At 41.0% G+C, this 25,315-nt stretch overlaps 1 protein-coding gene across 1 annotated transcript; it reads left to right on the forward strand.

The window, feature by feature from the left end:
* Nucleotides 1-242: 242 nt before the first annotated feature.
* Nucleotides 243-11,680, forward strand: apip (APAF1 interacting protein). Its single transcript, XM_056413445.1, has 8 exons — nucleotides 243-343; nucleotides 2,943-3,011; nucleotides 5,464-5,564; nucleotides 7,641-7,689; nucleotides 7,825-7,942; nucleotides 8,924-9,059; nucleotides 10,304-10,471; nucleotides 10,557-11,680. The coding sequence occupies exons 2-8, from the start codon at nucleotides 2,946-2,948 to the stop codon at nucleotides 10,654-10,656; spliced, it is 738 nt and encodes a 245-aa protein (XP_056269420.1). The 5' UTR covers nucleotides 243-343; nucleotides 2,943-2,945; the 3' UTR covers nucleotides 10,657-11,680.
* The last annotated feature ends 13,635 nt before the right edge of the window (nucleotides 11,681-25,315 follow it).

Raw genomic sequence — 25,315 nt, forward strand, 5'->3', positions numbered from 1 at the left:
TAAACCATGATCTTTTCCCTTCATTTAACCAAGTAGGTTTGTAGCTTAATCCCTTGAATAAACCTGGGGGCGTTATCTGCCTGAGAGGGCTTACTACTCATGTACATGCTGCACAATTAAAGTACATCATTGCACCGCAGACGTGTGTGCCTGTGTGCACGGACAGAGGCAGAAACAAACTAATATCATCCTGAGGCGGAACGAAAGTTTGAGAAAGTCTCACATCCCGGATGTCGTACTGGACGTCGCACGTTGATGACGCGGTAACAGCGGCGACGGGGACGCTAGCTGCTGTTTCGGTTTTTTTTTTATTTTGTGTGTTTTGGTGACCAACTTCACAAACGTAAGTGCGGAGAGAAGTTACGTTCTTCATGTCGTGTGTACTGTTGTTGTTCTGGAGGTCTAAGTGTCGTTGTCACAACGCGTTCGCTGATTAGTTAAATAAACCTATTTTAAAAAAGCTACGTCTGTTATGGCTGGAGTACATGTTAGCTGAAGCTGCTGCGGACGAGGCAACGGGAGCGCAATTTATTTAGTTTAGCGCAAAATCACATCTTAAAAACGTGCTGCCATCGATCTGTACACGTACGACACCCTCTGTCCCGGGACCTCACACCGGTTCAGGTGTGAGGTCCCCCCCAAAAACACCTTTCAAAAGGGAGGAGGAAAAAAAGGTGACGAAACCTTCGGGAGATGTCACGTGACCAGAATTCGCAACACAACAGAGGTACAACACATTCAATGACATATGACATAAAGTATTCATATAATGAGAGTAGTAGTGGAGAAGTTACAAAAACAGCAGATAGTAACTTAACATGTTCTCCCTCAGTCAACGACACACGTATGTATTGTAAAACAGACTTTAAACTAGAATGGGCACTCGGTAGAGGGCATACCTTCGCATAGCACAAGATTGGGCATTGAATTATGAACATTTTGGCATTAGTTGCATGCCAATTGGATAGAAATTGACCGTGCGATGGTAAAACATAGATTTTGACCTTTTCACGACCTTGACCTTTGACCCGATCGATCCCACAATCTAATCAAATGGTCCCCGGATAATAACCAATCATCCCACCAAATTTCATGCGATTCGGTTTAATACTTTTTGAGTTATGTGAGTAACACGCATGCAAATAAATAAATACACGGCGATCAAAACATAACCTTCCGCATGTTCAATGCGAAGGTAAAAAGAGTTGCATTTAAATCAACTGCACCACCTGACGTCATGTGTGTGTCTCATGCTGATTGTTTACTCGTCCTGCATCAAGACCACAGCTGCAGATTTCACTGATAAACCCACAACTTGAGAAAAACCCCCAGAGAGACAATTGATTTCCATTTAATTGCGTGACCTCTTCCTTTGTAAAGCCCATTTGCGCAATACAGTTTTAAGTGTCATGGCGTTACTCATCCAATATTATCTGTGCTGACGTGTGCTCAATTCCAGAGGAATTAACCGGAAACCGACGAGTCACAAACTGACCCTGAATCAGTCGGTTAACTCTGCGTGTGTGTGGTCCTCTCCTCAACCACAGCTGCGCAGGTTGGGCTCTATTGTAGCAGGATGAGGGTTCTATTTTATTTTAAGGTTCCCTTGCCAGTGATTCTTGTTCAGCGTCTGTAATTTCAACTTTTCCGGGTTAAACCTGAAACGATGCACTCGTTGTGTAAATGTTAATGTAACATGACTCATAGGGCGTTTGTCAACAACAATATTGGATAACATCACGGTTTATAAAAGGGATAAAGTTGCAGCAAGTCGGCTTTTTATTGAGAATAACGTAGTATGATTGTATTGGCCTAAGTTTGTTATTTAAGACTACTGCAGATGCATTAGCTGATAAACACACACCTTGAACCAGACTTCATTTAAATGTACTTCTGGTGGGTTGAAAACGTTGCTTCACAGAAGTGAATTAATGACGTAATATCATACACTTTATCCTAATTTAGCTTTTGAGCAACTGCAACTTATACTTTTTTATTAATAATGAATGTGCATATGTAATTATCATTTAGAAAATAGTGAAGACATATTTTCAAAAGCAAAATGTGACTTTTTCTGGCGGGTAGTCGAAAAGGTGAAGATGTTCAGAATCGTGCGGTTGAGGGATTTAAAATGCCTAATTATATGGAACAAACACATAAATAATGTGTAATTATCCACAGGAATGTTCACCAAGTCTCCTGCTGCCCATGTTATACCAGATGTGTTGTTCACAATATATCAACATTAGGGATTACGACATAAAAAATGTATGACGCAGCAAAACAAACAAACAAAGCACTGAATGAGAGGGAGAGAAGAAGAAAAACGCATTATCTGTCTTCTTAAAAGGTTTTTCAATTAATTATGACAGTTAATGGAGACATATCAACTCCATTGTAACTTTTATTTAATTTAGACATTTTAATTCCTCCTCGGTTGTACCTGTCCTGTCACAATGAACCGTTTGTTACCTCATTTGTCCGTTTCCCAGTCAAGTCCACTCTTGTTTACTTGTTTACTTGTTTACTGCCATCTTATTGGGGGAAAATATCATAGGCCCAAAAAAAAAACGGGTTTTCCAGTGTAATATTTTGTATTTATAGAAATACAAATCAATAGTGGCATCTGAGATTTTGTGAGCAGCGCTCCCAATCTGCCCTTTTCCATCAAAGGGAACCGTGACCTCTCTTTGACAGATGTGTGGGAGGACAAGGAGGGAGAGGAATTGTAAATCAGTTCTCTCTTATTCTTCCCCGCGTTATCCGAATAGTATCCGATTACAACGCGGAATAAATAAATAAGGAAGTACAACGCTGACGGAACGCTGTCATTCGGTCTCTTAAAACCAACGCCGCTGCATCTGTTTCACACGCGTTCCTCTCTCGACGTTGCGAGTCGTCTCCTAATGCGGTCAATGTTTTTGTTTTTTTCCTTCTCGCAGGAGATGTCGTCTCTGTGTGGCCCCAGCAACAGCTGTCAGGATGCGGAACAGGAGGCCGCGGAGAAGCAGGTGAGCGCGGCGCTACACGCGCACTTTGAAACGCATTTGTAGAAAAAGGGATGCCTGGGAAAAAACGCACAAGAAATACAGAATGTACAAAAGTGAGAAACGTTGTTTTCAGTAGCAGTAATTCACTCCAGTTTATTTTGCATCGCCCATTCTCACAAATTAGAAATTTGCCTCTGAGGGCTTTACAATCTGTACACATACAACATCCATGACCTTTGACCTCACATCGGATCAGGAAAAACTCCCAAACAACCCTTCACAAGGAAAAAAGAGGAGAAACCTTCAGGAGAGCAACAGAGGAGGATCCCTCTCCAGGGTGGACAGAAGCAATAGATACCTTCCTACCTACCTTCCTTCCTACCCACCTACCTACCTTCCTACCTTCCTACCTACCTTCCTACCTACCTTCCTACCTTCCTACCTACCTTCCTACCTACCTACCTTCAGGAGAGCAAAAGAGAAGGATCCCTCTCCAGGGTGGACAGAAGCAATAGATACCTACCTTTCTCTTTCTACCTATCCACCTAATCTTCCTTCCTACCTACCTACATACCTACCTTCCTACATTCATACCTACCTACCTACAGGAGAGCAAAAGAGGAGGATCCCTCTCCAGGATGGACAGAAGCAATAGATACCTACCTTTCTACCAAACTACCTATCCACCTAATCTTCCTACCTTCCTACCTACCTTCCTACCTTCCTACCTACCTATCTACCTACCTTCAGGAGAGCAAAAGAGGAGGATCCCTCTCCAGGGTGGACAGAAGCAATAGATAGCTACCTTTCTACCTAACTACCTATCTACCTACCTACCTTCCTACCTACCTACCTACAGGAGAGCAAAAGAGGAGGATCCCTCTCCAGGATGGACAGAAGCAATAGATACCTACCTTTCTACCTAACTACCTATCCACCTAATCTTCCTACCTACCTTCCTACCTTCCTATCTACCTACCTACCTTCCTATCCACCTACCTACCTACCTACAGGAGAGCAACAGAGCAGGATCCCTCTCCAGGATGGACAGAAGCAATCGATGTCATGTGACCAGAAGGAATCATAACAGAGTAACAACACATCCAATGAGTATGACAGAGTGTATGAATAGTTGGTAGTAGGCATGGACCACGATCCAGACCTCCATGAGGCAGATGGAGGTAATCTAATCGTAAGCATGCGTTGGTTACACTGAATAATAATATTAGATTAGATTCAACTTCATCGTGTTTGCACGGATTCAAATTACCGTACAAAAAATACATCTAACAAGCAGTACGAAAAGCAGTAAAAGGGGCAAAGTAATGAAAATAGGACGATACAGAATAAACAGTAATGTACAGAATACATGCAGAATAAAGAGGAGGGTGAGATTGAACACGCTACGATGTATATACACACAGCCTATGCTAATATGTATTCAGTGTAATTAGTGTGAGATGAATATGCCAAGACACACTCGCAAAATATCAAGTGGCGAGGGATTATACACAGAATCCGATGATGAGTATGGCGTCCACGGTATAACATTGCCGGTCCGTACTGTCGGAGAACGCTCTGGTCGAAAGAGACGGAAGGACTCGCATCCGTCTCGAGAAGCACATGTAAACATTTGAGGTGTTTTAACCCTCCTGTTACCTTTAGGGTCAATTTGACCCCATTCAAAGTTTGCCGTCTCTAAATAAATGATTGACAGCATTTATTTTGCTTCATATTTCAGGACTTTTCCTAATTTATTGGGGACAACTGTGAAAACATAAAATTCACACGATGTTATGTTTTCAATGTCCTGAACACAACTTGTACCCATCGGTGTTCTTCGGGGTCAATTTTGACCCCAGGATGTTTTTCACTGTGTAAAACAAATAAGAAATATCAACTTTTTTATTTATTTAAAAGGCTATTTAGGTAGTCAACAAACAAACATAAAGTACCTCACACATAAACTTGGGAAACAATATTAATTCTAATAATTTTCTGGAGGTTTTAATTGCTGGGGACAAATTGGCCCCGAGGGTCAATGTTCGTAAATTTGAAGGTAACAGGAGGGTTAAGGCCGTCTCACAAATACTTTCTGACTTCCTGTTTCTGGCACAGAGGCTTCAAGCAGCGAGTGCATTTGTTCAGTACTATTTTCAGCTTTGCATTAATATACATGTGTGTGTGTGTGTGTGTGTGTCAGGGTTCGTACGGTCATGGAAAACCTGGCAAAGTCATGGAATTTTAAAAAGGTCATTTCCAGGCCTGGAAAAGTCATGGAAAAAACTTAAATCATAAAAGTTTGGGAAAAGTCATGGAAATTGTTATAATCAAATGTTCATTTACGCCGAGTTTGAAATAATTAATTCGTTTTTTAAAGAAAGACGCTCTGATTCAAACGTGTGCGTTGTTGATTCAGTAAACGGGCTCCATTCACCCTGTTGAGCTGACTGGAGTTTTGTTTCTGTTACAGGAGAAGGAGCATCCTCGTGTCCTCATCCCGGAGCTGTGCCGACTCTTCTACCAGCTGGGTTGGGTGACGGGGACGGGCGGAGGCATCAGTCTCAGACGAGGGTTCGTCACGACCGCTTTCTAAACAAATATTGTGACGGATCGTAAAAGAAACGCCAGAAAATAGTTTTTCTCTTTGACAATCTCGTAATGTAATCTGTTTTTTGTCATGCTCATGTGAAAGTCCCGTCGGTGTTGACGGCGTGTGCAGACAGAAGGCCACGGTTCTACCGTAAAGAAGCCACATTCAAACTGAAGGCTCTGACAGGCGATTACAAACATCTTGGATCTCTGTTGTTTTGGGATGGAAGCTATCAGCTCAAATCCCTGTTTTGAAACGGGGGATCGGCGGACATTTATTGAAGCCAACGGGGGAACTTGACGAAACCTCGGAGGAAAGACTAAATTCACTGACTGACACATTTCTTTTCATTACCTTCGCATTGAAAATGCGGAAGGTTATGTTTTGATCGCCGTGTATTTGTATGCGTCCGTGTGTGCGTGTTACTCGCATAACTCAAAAAGTATTAAACCGAATCGCATGCAATTTGGTGGGATGATTGGTTATTATCCGGGGACCATTTGATTAGATTTTGGGATCGATCGGGTCAACGCTCAAGGTCAAGGTCATGAAAAGGTCAAAACCTTCTTTTTACCATAGCACGGTCAATTTGTATCCAATTGGCATGCAACTAATGCAAAAATGTTCATAATTCAATGCCCATGCGAAGGTATGCGCTCTACCGAGTGCCCGTTCTAGTTGATAAATGATTTATTCCTTTTTAGATTGCGATAGCTAATAAGCACTTCTGTGCTCCAAGTATCATACCCTACCTTTTTTATAAAGGTCGCAAAAAAAGGAGACGGTTGAAGTTTCAATATGTTGCCCGAACATCGTCTTTGTATTGTACTAAATGAGGACTTTTCTGATTCATCCATTGTGTGGCCGTGTGTACGCCGACTATAAATCCGTGCTTTAATTGTTCAGCTTGGGAAGCTAAACGCCTCGAACACGCCTTCACTTACTGCGGATAAAAGTGGATAAATGAAGAAAAAAATATGTTACGCAATCTAAACAAGCAGCGGTGTCATTTTACAGAAGTTTGTGTATTTTTTTACAATTTTTATTTCCTGTCTCATAGAATCTAAGGTTTGAAGTTTTTTCTTTTTTCCACGGTTGCTCTGGGTTTGACTCCGAAAAGACTCTGAGCCCGAGGCGCCCTCGGCCAAAACCTCGCACAACAAAAATCAATAGGATACTTCTCTATCTGCTGTGTTTGTTGCTCAGGAAAAGAAGAGCACAATAGCCTTTTTTTCCTACGTGGAAACAGTCAAGAAAATACGACCGTGAAATACTTGGAAATGAAATGAAATGACGGTGTGTGTTTACCACCAGGGCAAAAAGAAAGTTACGAAATCGACTGCTCTTTTTTTTTGGGGGGGGGGGGGTAAAAAGCTTTTCAAGTAAATGGAACAACAGAGACTGAGGTGAATAATTTGAGATGACAAACTGAAGAAAACACTGCCCAGAAAGAACAGAAAAGGCTGTTATGGCCGTCTGGGAAAGCTTTAGTGAATGTATTTATGTATCTCTTTTATGGGAGTAAAAGTCACAATAACCTGAGAAGAGTGCCCGTATTTGTATGCAGCGCGAGGCCACATGAAGGCTCCATTATGTGATGACAAATTACCGCCACTTCAAGAACGACTTCATTGTCCTTGCCCTTCTATATATTTATATATCAGGGTTCGTACGGTCGTGGAAAACCTGGAAAAGTCATGGAATTTTTAAAAGTCATGGAAAAAACTTAAATCATAAAAGTTTTGGAAACGTCATGGGAATTTGTTGTAATCACATGTTCATTTACACCGAGTTTGAAATAATTGATATGTTTTTTTAAAGAAAGACACTCAAAATATAAGCCGGCGTACGCTCTTAATACGCAACATTTTCTACATTTTTCATGTTTATACCGAGATTTCAGTTTGGTCATGGACATTTGGTTTAAAGTCTTGGAAAATTCATGGAAAAGTCATGGAAAATTCATGGAAATCCATTGGTCAAAATGTGTAAGAACGCTGTATATATATATATATATGTGAAAATGCATTCCGTGTTGTTTGTCGTGTGACTCACAGAGAGCAGATCTACATCGCACCATCGGGCGTCCAGAAAGAGAGAATACAGGTGAGCGTTGTGTTCACTGCAGCGCGGAAAACACGGCTGCCGACAAATGATCCCATTCAGCACCGTGGAATGTGTCTCGTTTGACACATTTTTTTTTTAAAAATTGTTTTTCCGGTACGTATTTGTGTCGCTCAGCCAGACGACCTGTTTGTGTGCGACATGGAAGAGCGCGACGTCAGCTGTCCGCCGGCCTGGAAGCACTTAAGGCGGAGCCAGTGCACGCCGCTTTTCATGAACGCCTATAGGATGAGAGGTGAGTCCCCGATGCACGTAACCCGGATACCAGCAGCCGGTCTCGCGATTAGTTCAATATCATATCAAGAGTTCAGTCCATCGTTGACACAAACAAATAGATGCAACAGAATTATTATGACTTTTTTATGATGAAGTACGCATGTTGTAATTTGAGAGGCTGAATGGATTAAGAGGCCTGTGACTGAATGTTGCGCTGCATCGTTTTATCATCTGAAAGTATGCATGCCACGGAAAAGAAAATAGTGAAATCAATATAAAAGATCATTACACACACACACACACACACACACATTTTCTCCTCTAAAGTCGTGGCTCCTGACGTTTCTTTTCATCGGAGAGGTTTGTGGCGAGATTGCTTTTCGATCAAATTGCGAAAAGAATATCTGTGTTCATAAAGGAGCGGCGTCCAGTCACGAGATGCAGTCGTTTAACACGTAGCTTGTAGTTTAACCCTCCTGTTACCGTCGGGTCAATTTGACCCCATTCAATGTTTAACCCTCCTGTTACCTTTATATTTATTAACATATTTTACCCTTGGGGTCAATTTGACCCCAGCAATTAAAACCTCCAGAAAATTATTAGAATTAATATTATTTTCCAAGTTTAAGTGTGAGGTACTTTGTTTGTTTGTTGACTACCTAAACAGCCTGGGGTCAAATTGACCCCAAAGAACACCGACATTAAACATTGAATGGGGTCAAATTGACCCTAAGGTAACAGGAGGGTTAAAGGTCAATTTCTTTTCGGAATGGGCAACGACAAAAACAGTGAAAGTGTATTCACTTTGCTTCCGTCACAGATCGTGCAAATGGCACCAAATTAACTTCAAAAGCGTTGCGCACCTTTTTAATGTTTCGCCGTCTGCTTTGTCTTGTTCTAATTATCCCTTTCTGAGAAAGAGGTACACAACAATCCGGGGAAAAAGCAACAACTCAAAAATCAAAATGTGCCTTTTTCTTCTTCTTTTGCTAAAATACAGGAGCGCAGGCAGTCATACACACCCACTCCAAGGCTGCTGTCATGGCAACACTGCTGTATCCTGGCAAAGAGTTCAGGATAACGCACCAGGAGATGATCAAGGGGATCTGCAAAGGCGCCTCGGGCACCAACTATCGGTACGTAATGGAGACGCACGGAGGCCAGAGAGGTTCCCGAGCTTCTCGGCGTGCGAGTCCAATCAAGTGTTCGGCCAGATTCGCCCTTTTGAATTGAGGGATATTAAAGAGAGAGAGAAAAGCGGTGTGGATCTGAAGAGTGTCAGGACACATTGCACTGATGAATAATTTCAACCATCCCAAAGTGGGTGTAAACCCGAAAAAGAATTGGAAATGCTATCTTATTATTCTGTTATTGCCATTTCTGCCGGTGATTTGCATAAAAGCACCGGTTCAAGTTTGTTTTTCCCCCCCAATTCCGAACTATAAGCTCCTCAGAGTCCCGGCGGCGTCGGACGCTCCGAGTCCTCCGCCGAAATCCTGCTGAAGCCGGGGGAAAATAAGGAAAGAAAAGGAAGCCGATAATTTTTTAGAACGGCGTCGGCTGCGGAGAGATAAAAGGAACCTGCAGCTGCAAAGTAGGAGCAACATGATGACAAAGCCAGGCAGGAAAGGAAGATGGAAAATCGGAGGTTTAGATGCTTCGGAGGAGACCTGTTGGATTACAGCCGCGGCAACGGTCCATTCCTTTGTTGTCGTTTTAAATTTATTGTTCCGTTTGTGAAATGGCAGCAAAAAAAGAGTGAGAAGTGAGAACTTTAACTCGCTTGTTTTTGTCTAAAACACCAAAGATTTACATGTATGTTCAAACGGTTGAGGTCACGCAGACAACTTGGTGTTTTCCATGAAAACTCACACTTTCATTTATCAAATTAATTGCAATATGAAAAGAAAATATAGCCAAGAGATTGATGAGGTTAAAAATAAGGATTTTTATTGTAAATATTAATGTTGTTCTTCAAACTTGTGGCTCAAAGGAAGGCCAGTTTTATCGCTTCTCTCACCAGCATAACTGTTTTCAGCTGCGCTCACATAAAAAGTGTTTTCAAGGGTTTTCTACCCCTCTGCTAGTCTTCTAAGGCGATAACACAATGTACCATTAGAACACTGGAGACGGGCCTCTACACACCTCTGTAGAGACTTCATTAAACACCAGAGAATAGTCATTTACACATTAACCATTCAGAGAGAGTATTTATGATTTATTTAATGTTATCTTCATGATAAAAACAGCTTTACTTTGAAAAATAAGGACATTTCTAAGTGACCCCAAACTTCTGAACGGTGGTGTACGACTGAGTAATTCCGGATGCTGGACTCCGTGGCGCTCCGAGAGCCTCTCCCCGACTCCCGTGTGTCCACAGCTTCGACGACAGCCTGGCGGTGCCCATCGTGGAGAACACGCCGGAGGAGCGCGACCTGAAGGAGCGGATGGCCCGAGCCATGGAGGAGTACCCCGACTCGTGCGCCGTCCTCGTGCGCCGCCACGGCGTCTACGTCTGGGGGGAGTCGTGGGAGAAAGCCAAGACCATGTGAGCGCCGTCGACCTCTCTTTGACCTCTCTTTGACCTCTCTTTGAACTGTGTCAACACGGCCTGCTTCCCCCCCCCCCCGTAGGTGTGAATGCTACGACTACCTGTTTGACCTCGCCGTGCAGATGAAGCGCTGTGGACTGGACCCCGCCGCCCCCCCCACGGAGGAAGAGGGAATAGTTTGACATTCAACACTGCTTTTTTTTAATACATTTTTTAAAGAGGAAGGTCCGCGGCGTTCGATCGGGAGACTGCGTTTTGTCATCTTTCACGCCGGGGGCCCGCTTCACATTTTGTTTGAGGAAATTTGACGGCGGAGGGGGGAGGGGGCGGGGGGGAGGTCGAGGGTCGGAGGAGAGAGATTGAGCGTCTGTGATCCGTAAGCACCCCGAGACGCGCTTCAAGCCAAATAAACTTGCTGTGGGGACAACAGCTGGCAAATCAAGGTCCTCGAGGGGGAGGGGGTGGGGGCGTGGCTTCCCATTCAAGGTCCCGTGCGTCTCCGCCGATGATTAACTGCCTTTCGCTTCAATCAATAAAAGAACAATGTAATGTAAATTCGCTCAAGTTATTTATTTATTTTTCTTTCAATCGTTTATTTATTTTTTTTACGGCGGCGGGATGAAAGGAGGCGTGTCTCTTCTTGTTTTCTTTAAAAAATATATAATTTTAAAAGTAAAACAAACGTTGCCATTTAAAAACCAACCGTGTATTTTCTCTCGCAACATTGTGTAAAAGCTCCCTCCTCCTCCTCCACCGCTGCACACACTGTGCTGTCAAATGCGCTGCAGGCTTATTTGAATCTTTAAGAGATTTTTTTTTTTTAAAGCCAGAACAAGACGAAGACTATTTTGTCTTAACGCTGCCAAGATTCCCCATCCTCTGATTAATGAGGATTTGTGGTAAACAACAACAACAAAATCAAGTTGCTCTCGAGTTGTTGCTGCTTCATTGATTTCAGGAACGATCTGTGAGAAGATACCAGACGACTGAACGACCAGAAAGTGTGACACGTTGTCAAAGCCGGACTGCGCCCCAGCGCCAGGACACGAACGTTCTAATGCAGGTCACATGTTCATCCATATTAATATGCGTCACCTGTTGCCGAGCAGAGTTCAGAAATAGACTCTAACCTCCAAATACCTGAGACTGAGAGGGACTAACGGGTGTACCATGTGTATACCTCAATAAAAACACAATGAAAATGTCTTTAAAATGATGAATGAAACAAAAAGACCAAAAAATAAGAAAATGCATGTTTCCGAAGTATCAAACAAATATATAAAATTACATTTCATCAGCGCTGGAAGAAGTATCCAGAACCTTTACTGAAGTAAAAGTAAAGTATTAAACATTATACTTGGTAGAGTACTCTAAATCATGCTTCACCATCAGCAACAGGTTACATCATTTATATATATATATGTGTGTGTGTGTGTATATATATATATATATACACACATATATATATGTTTGCACTATGGAGGACTCAAAATGACTTAAGTATAAATAAATAAATGCATGAATAAATGTATAAATGAATGCTTAAATAAATACAGGAATGAATAAATATAAGTTATAAATCAACAGGACATCATTAAATAAATATATTTCTGTATTTCTTCATTTATTTATTTCTCTGTGTCCACACGTATTTCTTCATTTATTTATGTGTGACATTTATGTATTCGTATATTCAAATGAGCTGGGCGGTCCGAACCTCTGTCTGAAGCATGATTGGTCACAGGAGTGTGATGCACCTGGTGTGTTGTGCTCTACTACTTCTGCCTGGCACATGAATCTGAAGTTGACTCGCTCAGCTAACCGTTAGCAGAAGTTAGCCTAGACAGCTTTTTGACTTCAGCCGTTTATCAATTTCAAATACACTGAGTACAGACTCGTGTTCTTTTGGAGTCTGGTCTTGTGAGTCCAGACTCTCGAGGACGCAGGACGGTCTTTCTGGTCTTGTGACGTCACCACATCAACTGTTCTTGCTCATGAATTTACTCCAATTATTCACTGTAAAATACTTTACAGTGGAGTAGAATGTGTTGCGGTGTTCACTGTTGTTTGGCGTAGGCTACGAATAAACGGTAATAAATATACAACGTCTCGTAGCTTTCCTGACCCAGGGTCGCTACAATATGAAGTTATGAATCTTAACCCTCAGTCAAATTGACGTAACGTTATCTTTTAGTAAATAATAAACTCGTTGTGCTCTTTAGATCCTCCAAAACCTAATTATATCTAATGTTTAGTCGCTACGGAGACGTCAGAGCCAGCGGAGCATTTCAAAAAGCCCTGCCGAGATCAGGCTTCTCTCGGCGGCCACACAGCGCGCTGAGCGCCCGGAGCAGGACCTCAAATCTCCGTCGCATATCCTTATTAGGCTGAATCTTGATAAACCGACCACAGATTTGATGCTTAAACTACTAACTTCTCGGCTGAAAACATCCTTAAATTACATTCCGTGACTCAACAGTAGTATTTAGAATGTACAGACAAGAATGCATAATAAACACTGTTCAACTACAGATCCAAGTGCTAGGGATCGATTGCTTCTGTCTTGCTCCCTGACTGGACCAATCCTGTTCAACAATGAGGTTCGGACCGCCCAGCTCATTTGAATATACGGACACGTAAATGTCACACATAAATAAATGAAGAAATACGTGTGGACACATAGAGATATAAATAAATGAAGAAATACAGAAATGTAGAAACACATTTATTTAATGCTGTCCTGTTGAGTTATAACTTATATTTATTAATTTCTGTATTTATTTCTGTATTTATACATGTATTTATTTATTTATACATTTATTAAAGCATTTATTTATTTATTCCTGTATTTATTTATTTATACATTTATTTAAGCATTTATTTATTCTTGTATTTATTCATGCATTTATTTATACTTAAGTCATTTTAAGTCCTCCATATTGCACCAGATGACGGTAGCTGACCGTAAACTACGTTTACGACTTTATTTAGTGTGAGCGATCATATATTACTCGTTACACGGCGAGATGAAGAGCCGACTAGTGATGAAGACGAGGGTCGCCATCGGATCGGTACGCACTGAAACCGACTGGCGGCATCAGTGACAAACGCTTTTATCCAAAGTCACTCACAATAAGGGCGTTCAACCATTTCAATTCACCATCATCACCATCTCCACCACCATCGTCATCATCACCATCTTCATCATCATCTCCACCACCATCGTCGTCATCATCATCACCACCATCCTCACCACCACCACCATCATCATCACCACCACCATCATCATCATCTCCACCACCATCGTCGTCATCATCATCATCACCATCATCACCACAACCATCATCTCCACCACCATCGTCGTCATCATCACCATCATCACCACCACCATCGTCGTCATCATCACCATCATCACCACCACCATCATCATCTCCACCACCATCGTCGTCATCATCACCATCATCACCACCACCATCATCATCATCACCACCACCATCATCATCATCACCACCACCATCCTCATCATCACCACCACCATCATCCTCATCATCACCACCACCATCATCCTCATCTCCACCACCATCATCACCACCACCATCATCCTCATCATCACCACCACCATCATCATCATCTCCATCATCACCATCAGCTATATTATCGCTATTTTCCTAAAGCTACATAAATATCCTTTTCTTCTTCTTCTTTGAACGTACTTTTACTCTTATTGCTTTTCTATTTGACTGGTTTCATCTTTACTTCTTCCACACTTAACAAGTATTCCTCTTTTGTTCCTTCATGTCTATATTTTCATTCTATTGTTTTTTCTCTTCCAGCTCATGATATCTCATTTCATCTCTCCGTGTCGCCGGCTGTCATCGCCTCTCCCTCCCCACCTAGCGAGGACATTGAGCCTCACCTTCCCGTCCTCCTCCGGCGGTCACGCTCAGTGACGCTGCGTCGAGGCTTTCCTCACACAGGAAGTGGGCGTGGCTTGCACGGTTCGACCTCCGAACTTGACCTCCGACCAGTAGCGGCTGGTGAAATTGGGGGGGGGGGAGGGCGCAGTTGGGCGACGCGGTTTAAATAGCACTCAACAATGAGAAGAAAAGAGGTTTTGAGTAGAATATAGTAAAAAACAAAGCTTTATTTCAAGAACACACCGTGCTCAACACGGTCCAACAACAACTATCAACACACTGTAACTTTGAGCATGAGAGGTTCAGAGCAGCTTTAAGGAACATTGGGTTGAGTTTCAGAGGTTTACACAATAAAAGAGTTTCACCCTCACATGAAAGAGGTTCAGAGCAGATGTTACAGATGTGGAACGGGCATGGAAGAAGTCGGCTCAGATGGTGGATTTTCCCAGCACTTATTTATTCTGCAGAAGACAACAGAACACACACATTTGCCTTCTGATCTGTCTCTGCACTTCCACTTCCCTCAGCAAAATAAAACCATTGTCCATGGAAGACAGGACCACATTAAATCTAAATAATAACAATTCTCATCAAAACCCATGACATGTAACATACAAGGGGAAAACAGAGACCCCTAATGGACAAAATAAATAACTACATGAGCTAGAGTCATTTCAGCAGAAACAGCGAAAATTCTAACTTTGAACAAAAGGGAAACACATACCTGCAGAAGACAACAGAACACACACATTTGCACTTCCACTTCCTATACACGCAAAACAACACAATTTACACAAGGAAAATATACGTCGGGGCGACCGGATGTAGCTAAACAAACGGTGCCAAAGTGGCTCAATGAGACCGCCACCAAACGTATATGTTGACGGTCTAAATGACACGACAGCTGGACGCCGTGATCGTATTTGCGACCATTACTGTATGTAACATAAACGGTTAATTTTTATTGAAGAATATAGCCAAAATAGTGCGACATCGTTTTTCACTCAACTCACCCTCAGCAATATAAAACCATTGTGAGCAGGGTTGCCAGGTCTGTGTGACACAACCAGCCCAATGGCCAATCAAATCAGCCCAAAAATCAGCCCAAAAAACAGCCCAATATCAGAACTCAAAATATGCCCGTGCCAAACCATATACACTGCTTTTAAAGTCCAACAGCATTGCTATCATTGCCAAATGTATTGTAATATCTACAAAGTAACAACATATGTTTAGTATGCCAGCATTAATAGCAGGTTTCCCTAAACAGTTATTTCACCTAGGTCCTAAAATGGCCTTGTGTAATTAGATACAGTATATTATCATAAATAAAATGTGTGTACGTGCTGATCTGGAGTCAGTTTGGTAGGATTTGGGTATGAATAAATTATTTCATTTAAAATATGGATTTTTATTTAAAGATATTCATGTAATTTGCATGCAAAATAGGTCTACCCGAACCAAGGACAACAAATTCAACCCGCGCAACACTTCAAAAGTAGCCCGATTCCGCGGGGAAACCGCGGACCTGGCAACACTGCTCTATGGGCTGAGGGAACATACGGGTCTCTGATCTGCCGAATAGTCCAATCACGTGGCCAGTGGCCATGGCGCACATTTTTGTGACCCAAGATTCACGTTTCATCCGCCAATGAGAAGCTGTCCTTGCCGAAACGACTGAAATGTTTTCTCGCTGCCGTACACACACATTGGGCCGGTGTCCCGAAAAAGGGGAGGGGATTCTCTCCGTGATAATGGCGATATATTATATTTTTTCACATTAACTTAAGTGGTTGTTGACAGGCTGACGGTCTCCCACACACATTTAGCGCGTCAACACGGTATATTTACTATTTAAATGATTTGGCATATGTTTTTTGACAGGATTTTTTTTTTTTTTCATCTCAACATTTTAAGAGGGGCGGCGCCCTAGCGCCCTCTTTGGACGAACCGCCACTGCCTCCGACCTCTCGGAGAACTTACACTTCCTGCCACCGTGTCTTCCAATGTCATGACTCGCATAACAATAAAAACGACCCTCAGTGCTACACTCGCTTCCTGTCGGCCCCCCGTGTCATAAGCCGTTACGCGATCACGCGATCGGTGTCTCGGTGCCCCCAAAAAATAAAAACCCGATTATTTTTCTCACGCCTTTTCAATCAATCGAGGGCAAGTGCGACGGTTGGGCGGCGGGCGGTCGCGGCGCCTCTCAACCCGTAAATTACGGAGGCGTCGTTTGAACGTGTTTGGCACCCGTGTCTCGGGAGGAAAGAGGAGAACGCTCATTGCCGCCATATTCTTTACGATATTGATTAAAGTGTAAATGTGTTCATGATTTTTACCTTCAGTAAAAGCCGTGTGACAGGCCAAATGGTGATATAAATAATAACTATTGATGTTCAGACGTGTGTGTGTGTGTGTGTGTGTGTGTGTGTGTCAGCCAGCAGTCACACAAGGAAACAAAAAAACAATTTAGGCCCGCTAATGTATCTCAGGGTCAACATTTCAACCATCACTTTTGCATTTTCACATTCTTATAGCCCTCCTTTCTGGCATTCTGTTCTTTTATTTTGGAGGGGGGGGCGGTCATCAGTTATTTCTGACAAGACAAGAGTGTGTCAAGAAAATCTGTGAGGAGAGGAGCCGGCGTGATGAAGAGGGGGATTTGAAAGCAGAACATGGCAGTTATTTTATGGTCCTTCGCCCTGTTGCGTCGCCGTGGTTACGCTACAGCCTGATGTTGGTTATTGGAGATAGTAAACTGTCAAGCACATTATTTTTGATGTGATTGGATGTAGTATAATATATTTTAGGTTCCCAAAGAATCATGCACTATATATATATATATTTCTTTTTTCTTTATTCAGTTTAGTTTTTTAGTGTAAAAACAAGAACAAAATATACAAGAAAACTAAATAAATATATATACAATGTATTCTTGTTTATATATGTATAAACAAGAAACCTAAATATATAAACAAGAAAACTAAATATATATCTTTATTTAGTATATATATATATATGTATAAATACTAGGGCTGTCAGCGTTAACGCGTTAATCTATGCGATTAATTTGGCTGCGTTAACGCACTAAAATATTTTAACGCAATTAACGCAACTTTGTTTACTTCCGGTGTTCGTTGAAGTTTTTACACTCAAACCGAGTGTCAAACCGCGGCAGTACGGTTTAACACTGTTTCCGTTTTTAAAACAATTATTTCTCCGCGAAAATAAGGAGCAGAAATCAGTTTAACTCGTGGATGAATCAGTCGGGTTTCCTCCTGCTCCTCCTTCCTCCCGTCTCCCCCTCTGATACACAGAGGAACGAAGGGGCGACGTGTCGGGTGACGCGGCGCGGAAAGAACTCGTCACACGAAACCTTCACCGTGATTGGTCAATCCGTTTGTCTGTCAACATTTTGGGAAAAAAACAACCAATGAACACTCAGTAAATCACAAAGGACCTCCCACCACACAGGTGAGGCTCATTAGCAGCCTGTCAGTCAGAGAGCAGAGAACACGGCACCAGGACAACTGAGTCTCATTGAATAGAGCTGAGATTGTTCTGGAATGTTTGATGTATAACACACGTGGACATGTGTCATATGAAAACGCCTTTAAAAGGTGAATTAAAAATGTATAAAATGAGCCCAGCCTCCAGAGGGTTAACGTGACATATTTGAATGTCAGTCAGTTATCAAGGCCACTGGTTCTGCTGCTGTTCAGTGGTAAAGATGACAGGACCAATGGGGTCTCAATATACTTCTTCTTTTTTTACGAATCTGATGTTTCACTGAAGAAACAATTTATCATCCACAATATTAAATACCTCGCTGGCACTTTATAGGTAGGAGCCTCTTTGAAAACACAGCTCTGTGTGAAGTTTGGTCTTTAAAAAGAATGAACTTTTAACTTTTAATTGTGATTAATCGCGATTAATCGCGATTAATGAATTTCAAAATGTGCGATTAATTAGTTAAATTTTTTTAATCGATTGACAGCCCTAATAAATACATATACAAACAAGAATCTTTAGCACACACACATTTTGGGGGTCTGGAGTACTTGTGAAAACGCTGGAATTAAAAAGGCCTTTTTATGACATGTCCCCTTTAAATTGTTGTGTATAAATCATCACCATAAGCCCAGGAGTGTATGGGGTAAATTGTACGAAGTAAACTGTACGAGGTAAATTGTACGAAGTAAACTGTATGAGGTCAATTGTACGAGGTACATTGTACGAGGTAAATTGTACGAAGTGAATTGTACGAAGGAAATTGTACGAGGTACATTCCAGAGCGATTCCTTTCTCCGTAGCTGTCGTGAACCGGATGCATCGGGCTGCGTGGCCAATGTGACCTGAAGCAACATGAGGGTTGGTGCCACAGGTTTCTCTCTCCAGCTAAACAACAACAACAACACAGATGTTTACTTGCGTGTCCTCTGCAGGGCTCCGCAGTGCGTGAAGGCCTCCGCTCCACTTATCAGAGCAGCAGCAGCTCTTCGCTTCCAGCCGTCTCCTTCGCTTAATCCATTCACCCTCACTTTGTTTTTCCCTCCTGCTCTGATTTTGCTGATGTAAACAACATCAACCCCCCCCCCCCCTCCTTTAGGAAAACCTCTGTTTGCAACACAACAAATGAACTGAACTGTAGATATACAGGACTGTCTCAGAAAATTAGAATATTGTGATAAAGTTCTTTATTTTCTGTAATGCAATTAAAAAAACAAAAATGTCATGCATTCTGGATTCATTACAAATCAACTGAAATATTGCAAGCCTTTTATTCTTTTAATATTGCTGATTATGGCTTACAGCTTAAGAAAACTCTAAAATCCTATCTCATAAAATTTTAATATTTCCTCAGACCAAGTAAAAAAAAAGATTTATAACAGCTGAGTGTTTGTCAAGGCTCAGGAAACCCTTGCAGGTGTTTCGAGTTAATTAGACAATTCAAGTGATTTGTTTAATACCCTACTAGTATACTTTTTCATGATATTCTAATATTTAGAGATAGGATATTTGAGTTTTCTTAAGCTGTAAGCCATAATCAGCAATATTAAAAGAATAAAAGGCTTGCAATATTTCAGTTGATTTGTAATGAATCCAGAATGCATGACATTTTTGTTTTTTTAATTGCATTACAGAAAATAAAGAACTTCATCACAATATTCTAATTTTCTGAGACAGTCCTGTATATCGATTTATAAGTCAGCGGTCAAAAATAACAAGTGCCTTGTGTGTGTCTCTTTACTTCCTATACCTTTTATTTAATAAATATGTGTATTTACCTCTTGAAGGTGTATGTTCATATATATATTTATATGTGTTATGTATATATATTTTAAGTGTAATTACCTCTTGAAGGTGTATATTCATATATATATGTTATATATAATATATATATTTAAACTATAATTACGCCTTGAAGGTGTGTATTCATATATTATATATATATATATTTATATATTATATATATATATATATACACAACGTCCTGGTTTCCATGAAATTGTCCTAAGTTATTGATCTTTTGCCTCCCCCCCCCCCTGCTGCTAATCTGTGAATATGTTTTACTCAATGCTTTTGTTATGTAACATATATGATGAATCCTGAATTATGCACATAAATAATTGCCGCCATTGTTGTTCTATCTTGAATCAAGAAGGCTTTGAACGTGTCCTGGAACTCCGACACGTTGATGCACTTGAAGAGCTCCATTGAGACGGGGGGGGGGGGGGGGACCGCAAGTTCCCTGTTAATGAATACTTCAATCCAGTAGTATTTTAATATTCATTTTATATATTTAGTCTTCTTTGAGGAGATGCCTGCACGCATAAAAAGATCATCAATATAGAAAAACTGAATTAATATGACCTTTAATGTGCAAATACACATCTGCCTTTTACATCAATTAAATGTAAGATACCTCCTTTTGTTTGAGAGAGAGAGAGAGAGAGAGAGATAGGATTATCGGCAAAGTTTACAAGCCAGACTTTTTATCTCTGATGGATAATAATTCCTCGAAAATCCTAAATCTCCGAGCGACAGCCGGGCCCCGGACGGCCCCGTGTCGTACGTCATGTTGATCCTCGAGACTTTGCAGCAGGCGATGCGTTTTAGTCCCGACAAAGAAATGAAATAACGCCGCTGTAGGAGTCTGCTCTCCAGGGGCAGGTTGAGGATGTATTAATCTGGAGTTGACTTTAACGTTAAATTCGGGGTTAAATTAGCCGCTGTTGGAATATCTGACAGCACAATGCTCTGTAGGCGAAGCTTTGATGTCGAATTGTCCTTGAAAGCGTCGGCCCACAGCCATAAATATGTCTTAACCTGACACGTATCAAGTGGATTACTCACATAAATTAATGAAATACATCTTCTCGCATCCTTCAAGTGCAGTCAGGAGGAATGTGCTAATATTTCTATGAATAGCCCTACGGACTTTTTTTAACTTAAAAAATAGTTACTTAATTCTTGTATTTTGTCCATTTCAATTGTGAGTTTTATAATCGTGATTAGCCTGAATCCTTAAAACAACTCTTTTGGTGATGTGGCTGCCAATGGGGAGAGTATATCTATTTAAAGTAATATAAACTTCATAATGCGTATCTAAACTGAGATTTATGCTTACTATACATAAAACAATGACATTAAAAGTCAAGAGTATAGTTTGCTATAAATGGCTTAAAAAGTCCTGAAAGTATGGAAGGCCAAGAAAGTCATTAGAATACGGGGAGATGAAATGAAGCATTCTGATTGGTTGAGAGTGAGGCCTAACAAATATATATTTAAAGTGTATTTACCTCTTGAATGTGTATGTTCATATATATATATATATATATATAAAGTTTATTTACCTCTTGAAGGTGTATGTTCATAGATATATATTTTAAAGTCTATTTACCTCTTGAATGTGTATGTTCATATATATATATATATATACAGTATATATTTAAAGTGGATTTATCTCTTGAATGTCTATGTTCATATATATATAGATATATATTAAAGGTACTTTCATATCTATATCTAATATATATATAATACATATATATATTATATATGTGTCTAATATATATAATAATATATGGTGTTGAGTTGGTATATATATATTATATATATACTGTATATATATAATATATATTAAAGGTAGGTGATGGCTAACACATAAATAAAAACAAATAAAAGGATACAATTTAAACTACACACAATGTGTTTAAGTTTGTGCATATCTGTGATAATGATAATGATAATTCAGAAGTGCAACTTTAATGTAAAACATAATGCATCGTGTCACAAGTTGCTTTATTGAGCATCAGTTTGTCCATAAAGTTGGTCCCACGATGTCTTGACAGAACTCAGATTCATAACCCGGTTGATGCAGTTTAACAAGAACACGACTCGTTCCATCGGCCTGCATCCAAAAACTCTAAAATGTAATAACTCGTAAAAGAGGCAATAAAAGAAAAGCATTGAACGCCACGAAAAACAATTCATAGAAGTTATAAAGAATCACGGCGTGTCAAAGAAGTCGTGAAAACGCGATGAACTTATTGATTAGTACGTTGTGAAAATATAGTATAGAATGTTTAAATTAGTCATAACATAGTATGTGGAAAAAGTATTTGTGCCTGTTAAATCACATTTATTATATAATCTGCCACGGGGCCGAGCCCAGGAATCCAGAATCAGGACAGTTTTCTTCCCCCTAATGACTGTTTTTGTTTTTTGTGTTGCATAAAGACAATAATATAAATGTGACGTAAAAAGGTTATGCAAACTTCATGGTTGAAGGTTTCTTCCCTTTTTTTCCCCTTAAAGGTTTTTTTCTATTTTCTGGGAGTTGTTCCTGATCCGATGTGATGTCAAAGGTCAAAGGTCAGGGATGTTGTATGTGTACCCACTGAGGCTAATTTGTAATTTGTGATATTGGGCTATATAAAATAAACTGAATTGAATGGCATGACATGAAAGAACTTAGCAGATGTCAAGTTATAAGACATGTCATAGTAAAGTATGGCATAGAAAACACCATAGTTTAATATGTCATAAGAAATTAGTTAAAAGTTTGTTAAAAAAAATATATATTATGTCTAAATTGTCATAGTGTGTCGTAAAGAAAGAAAGTTCATAGCATAGCACAAAAGACAGAGTATGTTAAAATGAAGGCATAGCATGATTATGTCAAAGAAAATCCTTGAAAGAGTTATAATATAGTACGTCTAACAATAATCAATCAAAACAATGGGATGTCATTGAATTTATGTCAAAGGTCACAATATAGCATGACCTAGACAAGTCGTGGTGCAGTGTGTTATAAAGGCAGAACAAAAACGTTATAACACACTGCAGCAGAGGAGAGGCAGGCGCATCCAACCACGTTATGTATGAAAAGGCACTTTACGGGACACGGAATAATTCTTTTCATGTCATTAAGTTAAAACTTTTCTTTTTAAAGTCAGAGTACAATGCAAATGCAAATATTATTAAAAAAAGCCATAGTCTAGTTTGGTGAAAATAAGTTTTAAAAAGTAATTAAGTCGTCGTATTGTAGGCCTATGTTGAAAAGAACATCCGTGAAAAATATAGCAATGTATGTCACATAAAATTCATAAAGAGAGATACATGAAAAGTAAAAATTATAAAAACTCAACAAACTTGTTCCATCTTCTCACATCTTAGGATCCGGACGCTTTACTCATTTTATATAACGGCACAGTTTGGTAAATGATGATATTTTACAGACCTCACATAATAATTTCATCAAAAAATAAATGATGTATCTATCCACCGCTAGAAAGCCCACGCAATACCCGGGCTGACAGCAGAAGGTTCGAGCCCTCGCCCTCCCACCCCGAGGCTCCTCCATCTGCTGTCCGCCGTGCGGTGAACCGATTTGCATATATATAAGCTGCATCAACTGAGACTTACAAAAAAAAGAGGTCTTCGATTAGGTCGCGGTCGCGTGTGTCGCTCGCTCAACGTTGTCACGCAAAACTACTTTTTTCCTTCTTCCCGCCAAATCAAATTAAATGGATTGGAGGGATGACAACCATTCCCGGTGAATGGATTTGCAAGGGACTTAGTACCCCCCCCCCCCGTTTCCAGAAGCGGCCGCGAGACGAGCTGCCTAAAGAATTATTCCGTGTTCCCGTAAAGTGCCTTTTCATATATAACGTGATTGGATGCGTCCGCCTCTAATCTGGTTCCCACCACATCTGGATTAAACCAACCGTGAGCCAAGGAGAAGTGAGATGATGATTCTGTCTTTACGCATATTTTAGTGTCGAGGTACGACCTTGTTTATGCAAACCTTCCGAGGTTCGGAAGTGGTTTTCTCAGGCGGGAAGATCGGATGACTTCTTCGTTTCGTTAGCGTTCACTCCGAAGCTCAAGAGGTCAACGAGGTTTGACCCCGACGTGCGCTCATGGAAAAGGATTATACCAGGGATTCCCCCTTCTCCACCAACCGCCACCCATCTGCCGAGCCCCGGAAGTCCACTCCAACACCAATCCAAAACAACCCCAACACCACCTTAACACCACCCTAACACCACCTCAACATCACCCCAAGACCACCTCAACATCACACCAACACCACCTCAACATCACCCCAACACAACCTTAACACCACCCTAACACCACCTCAACATCACCCCAAGACCACCTCAACATCACACCAACACCACCTCAACATCACCCCAACACAACCTTAACACCACCCTAACACCACCCCAACACCACCTCAACACCACCTCAACATCACCCCAACACCACCTCAAAACCACCCCAACACCACCTCAAAACCACCCCAACACCACCTCAACATCACCCCAAGACCACCTCAACTCAGAACACTTTCCTGACATTGAACCACAGAACTTAATTGCTAATTGCTCCACATCGCTATGTCGATAGCACAAAAGAAAACTTTATTGCAATTTAGACCCAGTCCTCCGATCACTTACTTTATTCATAGGACATATATGTACAGGTGGAACGAGGATCAATATATAGAAAAACAAAAACTCGGGGTCTGACCTCACTTTTCAGTACTTATTCTCTCCGAAAGTGTGTACATGCCAAAGAAGTGAAGAAGAAAAAAACGTGACTCATACTCCCTTTAAATTCTCAAATTTTTTTTTTGCTTTTGAGAAGATGAGTGGCGTCCAGCTGTGCTCGGCTGGTCTACTTTTAAGGTTTTGAGCGAGCTGACAGCTTCACCGCACGACAGCAGTATGTTAGCCCGGCTTCGCCGTCGCACGGAGAACCCGGACGCAGGCGGCCGTCCCACTCAAGTTTTCCTTTCCTTCGTTTTACTGGCCGTCCCCGCTGCTTCCTTTGGATCCGAGTTCAATGGAGCGGTTGGAGGTCCCCAACAAACAGTTGGCGGGGAACATGATGATTCTTTTGATGCTCTATGCCGGCGCCCTGTCGTTGCTAATTGATGCTCATGGAAGCCCCAGAACGACGACAACTGAGAGTCAGAAATACTGGGATCCGACACCGCGAGAACACATGGGAGGAAGCTCTATCCAGATGGATAGAGTTATATCACAGCAAACAACCCTTTAATAAAACTACATGTTATAAACCATAAAGAAAAAGCAGGTGTTATGGTCACATTAAATTACAGCTAATGCATTTTCATTCAATCAAAATGTTGTATGTGTTAAAATACATTTAAAACAAGTCCATTACAGTTGAATCTTGCGGAACAAAAACAAAAAGGAGACAAAGCTGTCTAAAGGAAACAAGCACATGAAACCAAAGACAATGTTTACGCATTAATAATCCCTAAATTTAACGAATTAGTATATTGAAGGGTTTCTTTATTTCATAGTGGTGGGATGAGGGTAGTGCATCCACAAATGGCTAGATGTAACTACCAATCAGGCTGATTGGCAGCTCCTTCACGATA

The sequence above is a fragment of the Pseudoliparis swirei genome, chromosome 4 (genome assembly GCF_029220125.1).
Source record: "Pseudoliparis swirei isolate HS2019 ecotype Mariana Trench chromosome 4, NWPU_hadal_v1, whole genome shotgun sequence".
Lineage (NCBI taxonomy): Eukaryota > Metazoa > Chordata > Actinopteri > Perciformes > Liparidae > Pseudoliparis > Pseudoliparis swirei.

What these genes read in the sequence shown, in the direction of transcription:
- apip (XM_056413445.1), top strand. Translation starts at nt 2,946, where the DNA reads ATGTCGTCTCTGTGTGGCCCCAGCAACAGCTGTCAGGATGCGGAACAG. An exon ending in TCCAGAAAGAGAGAATACAG is followed by an intron (nt 7,690 to 7,824) that starts GTGAGCGTTGTG and finishes TGTGTCGCTCAG; the next exon opens with CCAGACGACCTGTTTGTGTG. An exon ending in GAACGCCTATAGGATGAGAG is followed by an intron (nt 7,943 to 8,923) that starts GTGAGTCCCCGA and finishes GCTAAAATACAG; the next exon opens with GAGCGCAGGCAGTCATACAC.